We start from the raw sequence: 13,256 nt of genomic DNA on the forward strand, positions 1-13,256 counted from the left end.
TTGTGTTAAAATTGTCCATTTCTTTAAAGCTATTTTGAAAAAAATAGATTTTAACCTGAATTATTAATGGAATTTTCTTTTGGGCAATCATGAATATTTGGGAATATTCGGGTGACCGTTGCCTGCGTGACATCATACGTGGGCCCATTCTCACTAAGAAAATGAATAGATTGGGCATCGCATATGTAATGCAGTCCCGATAACTGGGATGTCTTCGGAGGGCAACGAGAACCGTATATAAGCCTGGCTGTTAGGACGGTCCCATAATATTTATAGTCTCCGTAGGGGGCTTTGATAGAAATAAGTAATAAGCGGATTTCTTGCTCCCATCTAAATGTATCATTTGTCTGGGTTTTTATTTTTGCACAAAGATTTTTTGCACGCAGGATCCTTTTCAGGTTCTTAGCGGTGACATTTTTCACAAATGTATATGTATAAATATATAAGGGGACAGTACAGAGATCACTCCCAGGACCTATTTATACCCAGGACTGTATCTATAACAAGGGGACATCCTCTACGGCTGGAGGAAAGAAGGTTTCTACACCAGCACAGACGGGGGTTCTTTACAGTAAGAGCGGTGAGATTATGGAACTCTCTGCCAGAGGAAGTGGTGATGGTAAACTCAATAAAAGAGTTCAAAAGGAGCCTGGACGTGTTTCTTGAAAGCAATAATATTACAAGTTATGGATATTAGATTAATAGGGACAGAACGTTGATCCAGGGATTTATTCTGATTGCCATATTTGGAGTCGGGAAGGAATTTTCCCCCTGGTATGGGGCAATTGGCATCTGCTTCATAAGGGTTTTTTTGCCTTCCTCTGGATCAACACAGTAGGGACACAATATGTATATAGGTTGAACTTGATGGACTTTGGTCTTTTTTCAACCTTATGAACTATGTTACTATGTTACAAATGTCACAGGCAGTTCCCAGAAGCGCAGACCGGGGTCATGATATCTTCTTCGCGTATTGACCAAGCCCCTTTAAAGTTCACGCTTCCGAATTATCATAAACGACATGAGATTCATAATCCTCCTTGAATCTTCCAGGCGGTCTGTACCTTTAAATGCGCCTGTCTCCGATATCAGGGTAAATCCTAAGGGAGCTGGCGTCGTGTTTTCTTAACAGGTGTGGGATCCTTTTATTTATAATCGAATGCCGTTGCCAAGACCCTGCCAGAGGCTATCCAGCGTCTAACACTCACATAAAAGAATTTTGCTGAACAAAAAAAAAAAGGTATCCAGATGTTTCTCCGATGAAAAGGAAGATTTTGTTATAAATTGTTAGTTTGTAACCGTTTGAGGGTATGGGTTGCGTAAGACCCCATAGCGTTAGTAAATTGAGTTGGGGCTCTCATGTTAAGCGTAGTCCCCTTTGGGATGTCTTCTGGAAACATCTACTCTCATAACCGTTACCGGAGTAAACATTACCCCAAATATCTGTACACAGTTTAAGTGTACTGGCAAGATACAGAATGCACTTTATCTATGGACATAGCAACATAACATTGCAGATCGCCTGAAGGGTAACTTACCGACCAGACTTCCTATCTAACTCTTCATATGTGCTCTAGAGATCCATCTAGAAAAATAATAAACTTATGAGTAGAGTCAGTCCTAGAACGAAGGCTACGCCAAGGCATGAAGCACCTACTTGCCTATAATACCCATAGAAAGCAGGGCTAGCTGTGACCAGATACCACTAGGTCTTCTCCTATGTAAGGGAGGATCTAGAAAGGGGCACCAAAGACATGGTTCATCAAATGTTCTTCAAACCCTAGGGTCACCTTCAAAGAAGAATTCATCATAACAATCTAGGCTACTGCTTAGGGCTCTTTGACTACACATGGCCACTTGCCAGCGCAATGCGAGCTCTGGTTTTTCATAGCGCCCCCCTTTCTTAAAACTGCTTAACCGCTAAAAATGGGGAAAATTAGTTAAGATCTTTTTTAGAAAATTCAATGTAAAAGTTTTTGGGATAATAATCTCTGCTATCTCTGAAAAGAAAACCGGTGGACATCTGATCTAGACTGAGGTCAACTGGAGACAGAGGACCCTTGACGTCTCATGAAGTTACAGGTGCGAATTGGGTGAACTCTCTGGAAAATGAAGACCAAATATATTACATAATGGGCTGGGGGAGGCAGCTGCACTCAAATGTCAAAAGCGTTTGCACAGCTGACACCAGTTGCTGAAAACAGAACATGGCAGCTCCACCATAAATTCTCTAGCCAGTCCCACACGGCTTAATTTAGATCTCGCATCACATGAAGTTCCAGTGACTTCCAGACTCGTTCCTTTTGGTTCATTATACGCTTTGTTAACTTGTATCCATTAGCGTCCTACTCATTTCTTCTGCGGCAACATCCTGACACCGCAACGATGTCCCAACAAAGCCAAGATTCGGATATCGACGAGTTGTTTGAGGATATTGATGAAGATGCAATTTTAGCAAATTTGTCTCCGGAAGAACTTAGGGAACTCCAGACCGAAATGGATGTTCTGGCGCCAGATCCCAAAGTACCAGTCGGGATGATACAGAAGGACCAGACTGAAAAACCACCGACGGGGCAGTTTGATCATAGGTCCCTTATTGATTATTTGCACTGGGAGAAGGAATCTTCAAGAATGTTGGAAGAAGAAAGAGTTCCGGTGACACTTCTACCATCAGAGGTAAGTAGGGGGTCTAAAACAGTTTATTTGAAATCCTTTACGTGTAATAGAACTAATAAGTAGATTGTAAACTTATTAGCCGGGCCCTCTTTAGCTAATGTATCGGTCTGTCTTAGTCTCTTAGGTCTAGTTTTGTCAGACCGTTTGACTGTATGGACTACGGGAATTATAGATAAATACAATTAAAAACAAATAATACATAAAATCTAATAATAATAATGAACATAATAATTACTTAATTTTAATCATGTTTAAATAACATATTTATACAGCAAGAATAGCCATCAGGAAGGTCTTCAGCTAGCGATAAAATACAATAAAATGCCTCTTAGGCATGGTGTGGTGGGACGTAGCCTCACTGAGGATTATGGGAGCTGTAGTTGAACAGATCTTGTTTTAGATAGTATTAATTAAATTCAGATGCATACTAATCACTATAATGGCTATATCATCTTTGTAATGAGGGCATAATTATTTTTGGAACATATGAGGTCATTATCATACGTCTGATGGAAGACATGATTTCACAATAATCTGTTTGTCCTATGCAACTTGCTCGGCGGAGTATGGCTCCACCACGTGGTCTAATTATCCAACTCTAGGCAGAATTTTGTTTGCTTTCCTTTTGTCACACTGTTTTCAGACAATATATATATATATATATATATATATATATATATATATATATATATATATATATATATATATATATATAGACTTCACGTGAACCTTTAACATAGTGTTCGCAGAGAATACACATGCCAACAAGCCCATGGCTCACTAACCATTCCTTTTTGCCATACCCTGCTGCCGCGTGTATCCTGCAGGTCGCTGAAAGTAAATCACTTGCTGGTCGCCGGCTAGGGCTGTTTTAATCCACAGTCTGGTCACAAAATCACATATTATCTAGATACCAAAAACTATTTTCTTACTTCTGTTCCCTATAACAACTTTGAATCCCAATGTAGGAACTTGTAATGTGACTTTTTTCTTTATTAAGTAAAAGTCATCTAAAAAAGCGTTCCGTTTGAGACTCTTTGTCAAGTTTTTATCTTTACGTTTTTTAAACTTCAGTATCTGGCTCCAAAATTATGATTTTTAGGTATATAGAGGCATGCTCTCATTAATTTTATTGATGTGATTTGTCGCTTCTAGAGACATTTAGCAATGGCCAAGGCAGAAGAAACAGTAAGTCAAAAGGACAATGATGTAGTGAAAGAAGACTCATCAAAAACACTAGAAGCCAGCAACGAGGAAATCGAAGAAAATAAGGTTATGGAAGAAAATACGGTCCTGGAAGAAAATACGGTCCTGGAAGAAAATAAGGTTCTCGAAGAAACACCTGAAATTGTGACAGAGGCTAACGAAGAAGTTACAGAAAACATCTGCAAATCTGTCTTGGAATCAGACTCCACATGCAATACTGAAAGTGTAGAGCAAAACCATGAAAGTCCATCAACTTTGACACAAGATGAAGTGATATGCACAGCAGATGAAAAAGAGTCAGACCCCGAACCTGACAAGAACTGTGTTGAGAAAGCTGAGAATGCGTTAGATCCTCCTGACCTAAGTGCCATTAAAAAGCAGATCGAGAAAGTGTCCAAACTCAACATCCCGAAGAAGCTGGCCGTCGATGCCAGCTTTATTAAGATGAGCGCAAGGCCTTCAGGCAATCAAACCAATTTAGACAGGACATTGCAAAATATCCGGGAGAACAATCCAGATATAAAAGAAGTCAACCTGAATAATATTGAGAACATACCAAGAGAAATGTTGGTTGACTTTGTAAACGCCTTGAAGAAAAACAAGCACGTGAAAACCTTTAGCATGGCAAACGTTGGAGCGGATGAAAACGTGGCCTTTGCGATTGCCAATATGTTACGTGAGAACAGAAGCATCACAACGTTGAATATCGAGTCCAACTTTATCTCTGGTAAAGGGATTATAGCCATTATTAGATGTCTGCAGTTTAATGAGTACTTAACCGAGCTACGATTCCATAATCAGAGACACATGCTTGGTCACCATGCCGAGATGGAGATTTCAAGACTCTTGAAGGCCAACAACACTTTGTTGAAGATGGGTTATCATTTTGAACTTCCAGGTCCCAGGATGGTTGTTACCAACTTACTTACGAGAAATTTAGACAAACAAAGGCAGAAGAGGAAAGAAGAACAAAAGCAACAACAGATACAAGATCAAGAGAAGATCATATCTCTGCTTGAGAATGGATATGATTTAGGAATCCCACCAGAACTTTGGGAGATGTTGCGTGGACCTCTCGCAATGGAAAGAATGCAGCCAATTCCAGAAGAACCAACGCCTTCCATATCCAAAAGTCCAAAAACGAGGCAAAATAAAGTGAAGCCCACACAAGTCCAAGAAAAGCAATGCAACTCACAGCCACCATCTTTCCAAGAAGTGAAACTCAAAAAGTTGCAAACAAAATCCACTGCCCAAAAGTTAAGGGAGCAAGAAGAAAAGACTAGCCTCAGAGACATGATACAACTCAAGAGGGCGAGACCCAAAACGAGCACGTCAGAAAATTCACAGCTGTCAGAGAAAACCAGTCTCAAAGATGTTATAAAGACCCTAAAACCTGTGCCCAGGAATCGACCACCTCCTCTGGTCAATCTAACGCCAAGAGATGAACTTCTAAAGGATATCCGTCACAGTAACGTGGCCTACCTAAAAGCGGTAAGAGTTCAGTTTTAAGACTAATACCTTGATATATTTATAATGCCTGGTAACATTTTGATAGAAAATATAATTCCATAGCTTTGCATGCCACACTTTAGGCAGTAGCCTTGCTGATTCTCCTCTATCATATATATATTTCCCAAATATTGGTACAGAGGTCATGGCACAAGTTAAAGGATAAAGGTCAATGTGTGGACCAAACATGTATAACCGCCCACCTTTTCCATCCCATAAACCAGAAGTTTTTATACATATTGGATACCAGTCTTGCTCTTCTCCCAGAACATTCCTCTTTGGTTTTATTACGGTGCTTGATATAGTCAACATAAGAGATCCAGGTTCTAGATCATTGTCTAGAACCGTTAAGAACTGTTGGGGGACCCACTCATTCACCTACTTAAAAACCTTTTTATTTTTCCAGGTACCGTTACCCAAAGAGTTGGAGTAAGAGGAAAACGTAAAAATACAATGTTCTGGAGCATAGACTTATGGCTTTTAAGTAACTTCTACAAAGAATCGAGGAATTGTAGAGACAACTGTATGGGATCAACACGGCGCGTAAAGGCAGATGGCGCGGCTCATCCACGGACGTGATATTTACCGGGTTTATATAATTCCTTCATGAATTAAATACCATTAGGTGAAAGCTGATTGGCTCTTACAGCCTTAGAGGACATGAAAATAATTAATTACATTGGTTTTGTCCATTCACCCCCAAATTGATGTAAAAACTATGAGACTCAAGGAAGGGCCTTACCTGGGACAACATCTAGCATTTAGTAGCACAAGAGTACTAGCTAAGGGTAGAGTTGTATAACAATACGGCTACATTGGTGGATTTCTTGAATGACATTTAATATGCTAAATATATTTTATTACATAAAAAAATAAAATAAAGACAGCTTTGACAAACACTTTATCTCTAGGCTTAAGTAGGGTTCAGGGGCAAAAACATCATCGGGGGACAAAAGTCTCAATCAGACAAGTCTTCTGATGAGGACACCTGGTCACTCAACCTGTTGGGGACCTGTCGCCTCTCACCCCTTTGAATACAGCTGCACTCACTGTCTATGGAGAGAGAACACAGATATCTCTCCTATATACCCCCCGACATTTCGGGTGGGACAAAGATGGGACCGGGGCAGGACCACCCGCCTACCTTACCTGTCTGGCCACCTTGAGGAGCACAGCTTCAGCGGGTTGGGCAGCGGCCACGTGCCGCTGTGATATTTTTACAGCTTTTTTTGATTTTTGACAGAGGATGTCCTGAACCGGCCCGTGATCCCCATTGTCCCAAAGCTATGCGGGACAATGCCCAAAACTTGGGGACTGTACTAGAATGTTGGGTGGCACGCTGCCATTAGTGCCACTGGAAATTTGTGCCAACGTTATACATCGAGGCCTATTAAAAAGCCATTTCTGTCTGTCACTTAATTGATATATTTTAATGTAAGATATATGGAAATAAATATATTTTTATTCTACATTCTCAAGAATAATCACGATGAGGTCACGGAGCAAGTTAAATGCTGCCTATAGTCATAGAGTAAAACAGAACAGAGCTCGGCTTTGAACCATTGGGTTCATGGATTTTGGCGTTATCTTGATAGGAAACATATCACTGCATTTACTGCTCTTTAAAACCACAAACTTATCTTGATTTGAGGCAACATTTCATATACCATCTGCACAGACTCTTAACACATTGAAGGGGAGGTGGAATGTTCCAGATAACTTCACAGATATTCCGTAGTCATAATTAAACAAAACCTGAAGCCAGTGTGTCAACGTGACATCATCGCTATGAAAAAAAAAAAAAAAAAAAAAAAAAAAAATAAAAAAATAAAAAAAAAAATAAAAAAAAAAAAAATCGGCTGATGTATTGATTCCTAGGGCTGCGGCCCCTGGGCTGCTTTGCTAGGCACCGGTCACCCGATTGTGCATCCCTGATATCATAGAGCACGAGTAAGGACCTTTGGATAGCTGGCTTATCGTCGAGTAATAACATTCCTTTCTAGAAATCTAGGAAGCTACGTTTTGCTGTTGTATTTTTAGATTGTATGTTCCTCTGTTCCAGAACCTCCATATTCAGCATGCTTTTTATAAAAACATGCATTATGGCCAGTCACAAATCTGATTTTTTTTTCGTTGCAAAGTACTTCCCACGCCTTTATTCCCACCCAAAAACAGATGAACACACAGCAAACCGGCATTTATCTTTTTGTTTTCTCTTTTTTATTATTTATTAAATCCAAAGCCAGAAACGGAGGATTCCGTTGGTCGATACACACTTTTAGCCATGCAAAAAAAAATAAAAAATAAAAAATACCTGCTCCTGATCACAGCGCTTTCTGTCCTTGTAGCTAGCGGCTGATATCAGATTTATCAACCTGATAAAAGCAACTTGTTTTGGAATGAAACAAGTCTCCCAACATAAAATGCAGGGGAATCGATATCTAGTTAAAGGAGGTAACGAGGTATAAAGAGCTTGGGCCCCCTGGCTGTCTAAAAGAGGTCCAGGCGATGCCACGCTAGATCGTCCTTCATACGTCTGGTGTTAGAAGACGGTCAACACGGACTATCCATATTATAGATTAACAATATGTGCAGGTAGTTATGTTATGGATTTTACAAAGAAGCATGCCAATAACCATTAAAGCATTTACACCCCCCCCCTTATATAATATTCATATTGCATACAAGTTTCAAGTTGCTTTAATGACACAGGCTCAGTTATACAAGACTAATTACCTTTAAACTATTTTAGCATTATTTTAGTATTTCTAGCAAAGTAATCAGATTCACTGTAGCCGCTGCATAGCCAAAAATAAGCAAATAGCAGATAAGCAGAGTTTGCAATGTGTCGTCACTTAAAAGGTTAATGACCCCCCACCAGGTAGACAGATCTTTCGAGAACCAGACGTAATATTTTGAGCGGATCGCTGTGTTCAGAGCGATCGGCGACGTCAAACGAGACTAAAGGAATATTCCTATTCAAACTCAAAATTCCTACTTTTCAAAATATGCAATTATTCGTGGCAGGCGGAATTTCGGGAACCACGCGAAGATTTGTTATAACCAACCTGAGAATGGAAGGCGACCTATTTCATGATGCAAGCTCATCTAGCACTAAAATCATTTTACAGATTATGTAACAGATTATCCAAGTCGCGGAGATTTAGATCATGTTTATAGTGCGAATACGCAGATATAAAGAAATTTGCAAATTAAGTGCTGAAACTGAGATTATTTTTTTTAAAAAAAGCAACAAGATGGAATCGGGTGATAAAGTGAGGAATCCAGCAGGACTCCCCCTGAATGATAAAGCATGCAGCAGCGGGTGGGTTAACGCCAGTCTCTTCGATGTGGGAGCGCTTATTTAGGTTTAGGTATCAACGCCACCAGATCGATGGCTAAGAAGGAAGAGCAGATATAAATACTTATAATTTAAACACTGACGATATGGAGAATGGACCAAAAACAGTCAAATACTAGCCCCAGAAGCACACAGATCTTCCCCGATCAAGAAAGTGCAACCAAACTGGAAACGGCAGAAACGTTCCATTATAAACGGCTAATACTTCATTTACACATTGATGGGTAAAGGGGTGCTAACTCTACGTCTCCCAATCCCACTTAGTAACCTATAAACATATCGGGTCACCAACGTGGACCCAACCCATTTCTGCAGTCCCATTAATGACAGCACTATTATACGAGGTCACCCAATTATTAGGGAGAAGGGCAGAAGATGGCTGCCTGGTCACACAACTGGAACATAATTAAAAACGTTCCTCAACTGGTAAGGAGCAGAGAGGAGCCAAGACAAACCCTACATGTGGCCCCTACTCCTTTACTTTGTTAATGAGGTCAGCGATCTTAGAAATGCCTTCTTCGTGTTGTTCGAGAGCATCGAGGACGATCCCCATCGGGGTCTTCTTCAAACCAATTTCCTCCATCTTGTTTTCCACCTTGTTCTTCACATTGCGAAGCCTCAGGGAGGCGTGGAGGAACATCACTGGGGGGGGAGAAAATGTCAAAAAATTCCAGTTACTTGCACATTCACTCCCATCACTCCCGTGTTTCAACAGCCCTTTATCACTCCCACCACTCCTGTGTTCCAATGGCCCTTTATCACTCATGTGTTCCAATGGCCCGCTATCACTCCCATCACTCCTGTGTTCCAATGGCCCGTTGATCAGAAAACGCTTTTGCAAATTATGTTACAGCCAGAAATGTCCTGGTTTTCCATAAAAACAGCTCAGTGACCCCAAACTTTTGAATGGCGGTGTATTATGTAACGGAAAGCTGCTGCATGAGTAATATGTAATATTTTATGAAACATTATTACTTACACAACAATGGAAATGTGATCCCAAACATGAAGACCATCACGCCTCCGAACAGGGAGATGACAAAATAGCTGGCGAGCATGATGGACAGCACAAACATGGTAGGGTAGCGCTTCTTGAACCTACGGATGATGTCCTTATTGTGCGATGACCACACAAAGCCCAAGAAAACCAGGACCACCACCGTCCCACCAAGTACCATGCTTAGGGGGCTCAGAAACCTAGAGGAAGAAAAATACAAAGTTTAAAGGAGCTGTTCTACTTGTATATAACTTAAAAACGCAATGAAAAAAATATTAGAATCATATTTTGCTTCATTCCTGATTCCTGCAGCGTCATGTGACACAATAGCAGGTTGATGCCAGCTTCTTAAGGGATTCTGCGTTTTTATGTAATTGAACATTTAAGGAAAAAAAATAAGCCGTGGGGGGTTATATTTAATGAGAAAATGAGATTCCTTTGTGTTTTTAAACCTCTCTCCCATTACTGTATGTACCGCGAGGATACATATCTTGCATATAAGAGAGTCCATGACATCATTTGTTCACAGCTTCCCCTCCCCCGAGTGTTCCATCACTGAAAACACATCTCTGTTCGTTCTACAGACCATCTGTGTATCTGGCAGGGCTGCAATTACCCTAAAAAAAAAAAAAAAAAATCACCCAAATTTTCTGACGCATCGCTATTTGTCCCCCAGGCCTCCCCTCCTTGATCAAACCACCTATTGCTCCTCATTTCCAGTTTTGCCTACCACCTGCTCTGGTCGGTCAGACTTTCTTTCCATTGCGACACGAGGAACACGCCGAGCAGCACAGCCGAGGTGCGACTCAATAAGCCGAAGGTCTATATTTAGACCACCGAGTCCTCTCTCTGCCCTGGAAAAAGCGAATCATTTTCAGGAGCCGAGAGAGGAAAACGCTAACAGATGCGGACGCTCTGACTCCACGCCCTGCTTCTACATCGCCCCCCCCCCCCCCCGAGATCAGACAAACGCCATCTAACGCGAACGAGTCCGAGAATCCGGCAGAATCCGCCGTCCTTTCGGATTTGTTGGAATGTAGATTTTAATTAATTTGTTAAATTCGCATCAATTTTAAGAAACAAGAAGGAAGAGCCAACAAAAAAGGAGAAACGCTCAGAATTTTCATTTCGTTTGACGCAGAAGGGGTTGTCGGAAAAGGTAGAAAGAGGGTGAAATAGCGATATTTGTTTATAGGAAATAAAACCTTCAGAATTTTGTCCGAAATGAAAGGGTTGGAATCGCAATTTGTTATCCGAAAACAGCGAAAAATTCCTCCAAATGCTTTGCGGTCCATCTGTGGTTTTATAAAGAACACACAGGGCTCGTCCATCATTTTTTTCCCCTTCTTTTTTTTAAGATCGACAAGCTGTAAATTATTCCCAATTATGTCTTTGGTCTCGACAAATAAAGTTTTTTCCTCCAAAGAAAAGTTGAAAATCTAAAGGAAAATAAAAATGCTTGAGTGAGAACGTCAGCGGCGGTTCCCCCCCGACCTCGGCTTAGAAGTTTGCATCTAACACACGTTACTTACTCGATTCCGTGTTATAATGAAGGATATTAAACCATTGAGAGTAACCCATATATTTAGCAGACGGGACTTATAAATACGGCACTTGGCCTTCTGACCGTTCCAGGTGGAAAAGTCCCATAATAGATCATTTCCGATCATCTACATTAACTGCCCCAAGGGGAGGGGGGGGGGTTGATCCAATGCGTTCGGGAAATACAGGAACGTAGTAGTATATTCGATGAAGACAACTGCGTGCATTAAAAGTTTTAAAACACCGTTACAGAACTATATATATAATATTCAGAGGATTCCCCAGAATTTATGTATTTATTTATTTTGGGGGGGGGCAGCAGGGGGTCTACTTGAAGTTCTTTATTATTATTTCATTCTTTAATCATATGCATCACTTATGCTCGGAATCGCCTCGGAGTTCCTGCTGAGTGCGGCTTCCAAAAATATCTGAAAATGTTTGGTGGAATTTTGAAACCGTATTTCGGAGCCAAAGACGTCTCTGCATCAAGGAAGCCGGCGGTAACATTAGAGGGATCGGGGAAACTCCAGCTTCCGGGTCTTTGCCCCAATTCCACATTCTAGCTTTTATTTTTTTAAGACTCATTTTAACCCTTACAGCTCCTCGGAAGCTTCCCTTTTTAATTTTTTAATTTCTTTTTATTACGTGTCACACCGCTTTTTTTTTTTTTTCTTTTCCGAGAATTATCCCTCCAAGCAGATTAACGAAATGAATTCTTAAGACTCCATGTCGGCGGCTTAAAGGCGCAGATTCCCAGCAGCCTCAGCATTCTTTAAAAACGGGGAAAAAAATGTATTACCGAAGTAGAAGCTGCAACTCTGGAGCTGAAACTACCCACCCTTCTCAGCGGTCCCATTCTCGCCACTGATTGGCTGCTTCGAGGAAGAAATGTGCTCCCATTGAGAGCTCGTTAGACCCCCTGCGATGTTCACTGAGCCAGCGCTGGGGCTGACAATGTATGTATTTTAAGATCTGTGTGTTCCCGTCTACATGAACAGAACCACACAATGACATCATATGTCGCTGTACCCGATAAGATGATGTCATAATCTATATCAATGTACAATAATGAGCCGAAGAACAAGGATTAAAAAAAAAAAGGAAGCATTGCCGCCGAACGGCTCCCCGCGGCTGCAGCCCCCACCGCAGATACTGTGCCGGCTATTTTTAGTCCAGAGGACGAGTATTCCAGGGTCTCATCCGATGATGTCACTGAACGTCACTAAAAGGACCTGTAGCATCACTCTCAACACAAAGCCGGTCTAAATGCAACACTGGAATGGCAGCAAGAGGTGGGGTCACAGAATCTCATGGGAGGTCCGACACCCATCATGCCGAGCAAGTCTTAAGATAAAGGCAGCCCATGATAAAGCGGGCAAGCTGGTGTGGTTTACGAGTCCCATCATGCTCTGCCAGTCTAATGGCAGCTCATGGGTTAAGCTGGTATGCTGTACTACTCACATAACCCTCATCCAGCCAACAGCAACCCGTGACAAAGAGCCAAGCTGCTGTGCAGCACCACTCCCATCACACCCAGTCCACCGGCGCTGTGGGATTTGCTAGGCTCAGCAGCTAGGCCTGGGCCCCAAGGCCCCACTCACCCCACAAGGCTGATGACACCCGCCGCCAGCACCAGGTAGTTGGTCTGGTAGTAGAGCAGGTTGTTGACCACCCGGTTGTTCCATTTGGAGACGTCCTTGAAGTCCGGGCGGGCGAAGCGATCTAAAGCAGGGAAGAAATCTTCCCAGGAGCGGAGAGGAGCCACCCGCACATCCATGTTACCGAAGCTGCTGAGCTGGAGGGCAGAGCGCGCATGTGCCAGTCACCACACGCAAAGCAGCACTGCGCATGAGCAGAGCCGCGATAACCACTAGAGGGCAACAAACTCCAATCACCATCAACTATATTATTAGTGACCTAGGCAGCCATCTTGTGGTTGGCGGATTGTACTGTCATTTCCAATTA

General features: G+C 41.8%; 1 protein-coding gene and 1 pseudogene across 1 annotated transcript; one reads left to right on the forward strand and one right to left on the reverse strand.

Annotated features, from left to right (window-relative positions):
• Positions 1–2,385: 2,385 nt before the first annotated feature.
• Positions 2,386–5,860, forward strand: LOC149271431 (leiomodin-3-like; annotated as a pseudogene).
• A 3,361-nt stretch (positions 5,861–9,221) lies between these two features.
• LOC149271432 (PRA1 family protein 3-like) lies at positions 9,222–13,068 on the reverse strand. Its single transcript, XM_089507427.1, has 3 exons — positions 12,893–13,068; positions 9,732–9,949; positions 9,222–9,394 (listed from the first exon to the last, which is right to left on the reverse strand). The coding sequence occupies exons 1-3, from the start codon at positions 13,066–13,068 to the stop codon at positions 9,222–9,224; spliced, it is 567 nt and encodes a 188-aa protein (XP_089363553.1).
• Positions 13,069–13,256: the final 188 nt, after the last annotated feature.

Source organism: Sceloporus occidentalis, unplaced genomic scaffold (assembly GCF_023333645.1).
Source record: "Sceloporus occidentalis isolate IW3139 unplaced genomic scaffold, rSceOcc1.0.p SCAF_515, whole genome shotgun sequence".
Lineage (NCBI taxonomy): Eukaryota > Metazoa > Chordata > Lepidosauria > Squamata > Phrynosomatidae > Sceloporus > Sceloporus occidentalis.

What these genes read in the sequence shown, in the direction of transcription:
- LOC149271432 (XM_089507427.1), bottom strand. Translation starts at nt 13,068, where the DNA reads ATGGATGTGCGGGTGGCTCCTCTCCGCTCCTGGGAAGATTTCTTCCCT. An exon ending in GGTGTCATCAGCCTTGTGGG is followed by an intron (nt 9,950 to 12,892) that starts GTGAGTGGGGCC and finishes TTCTTCCTCTAG; the next exon opens with GTTTCTGAGCCCCCTAAGCA. An exon ending in GATCACATTTCCATTGTTGT is followed by an intron (nt 9,395 to 9,731) that starts GTAAGTAATAAT and finishes CTCCCCCCCCAG; the next exon opens with TGATGTTCCTCCACGCCTCC.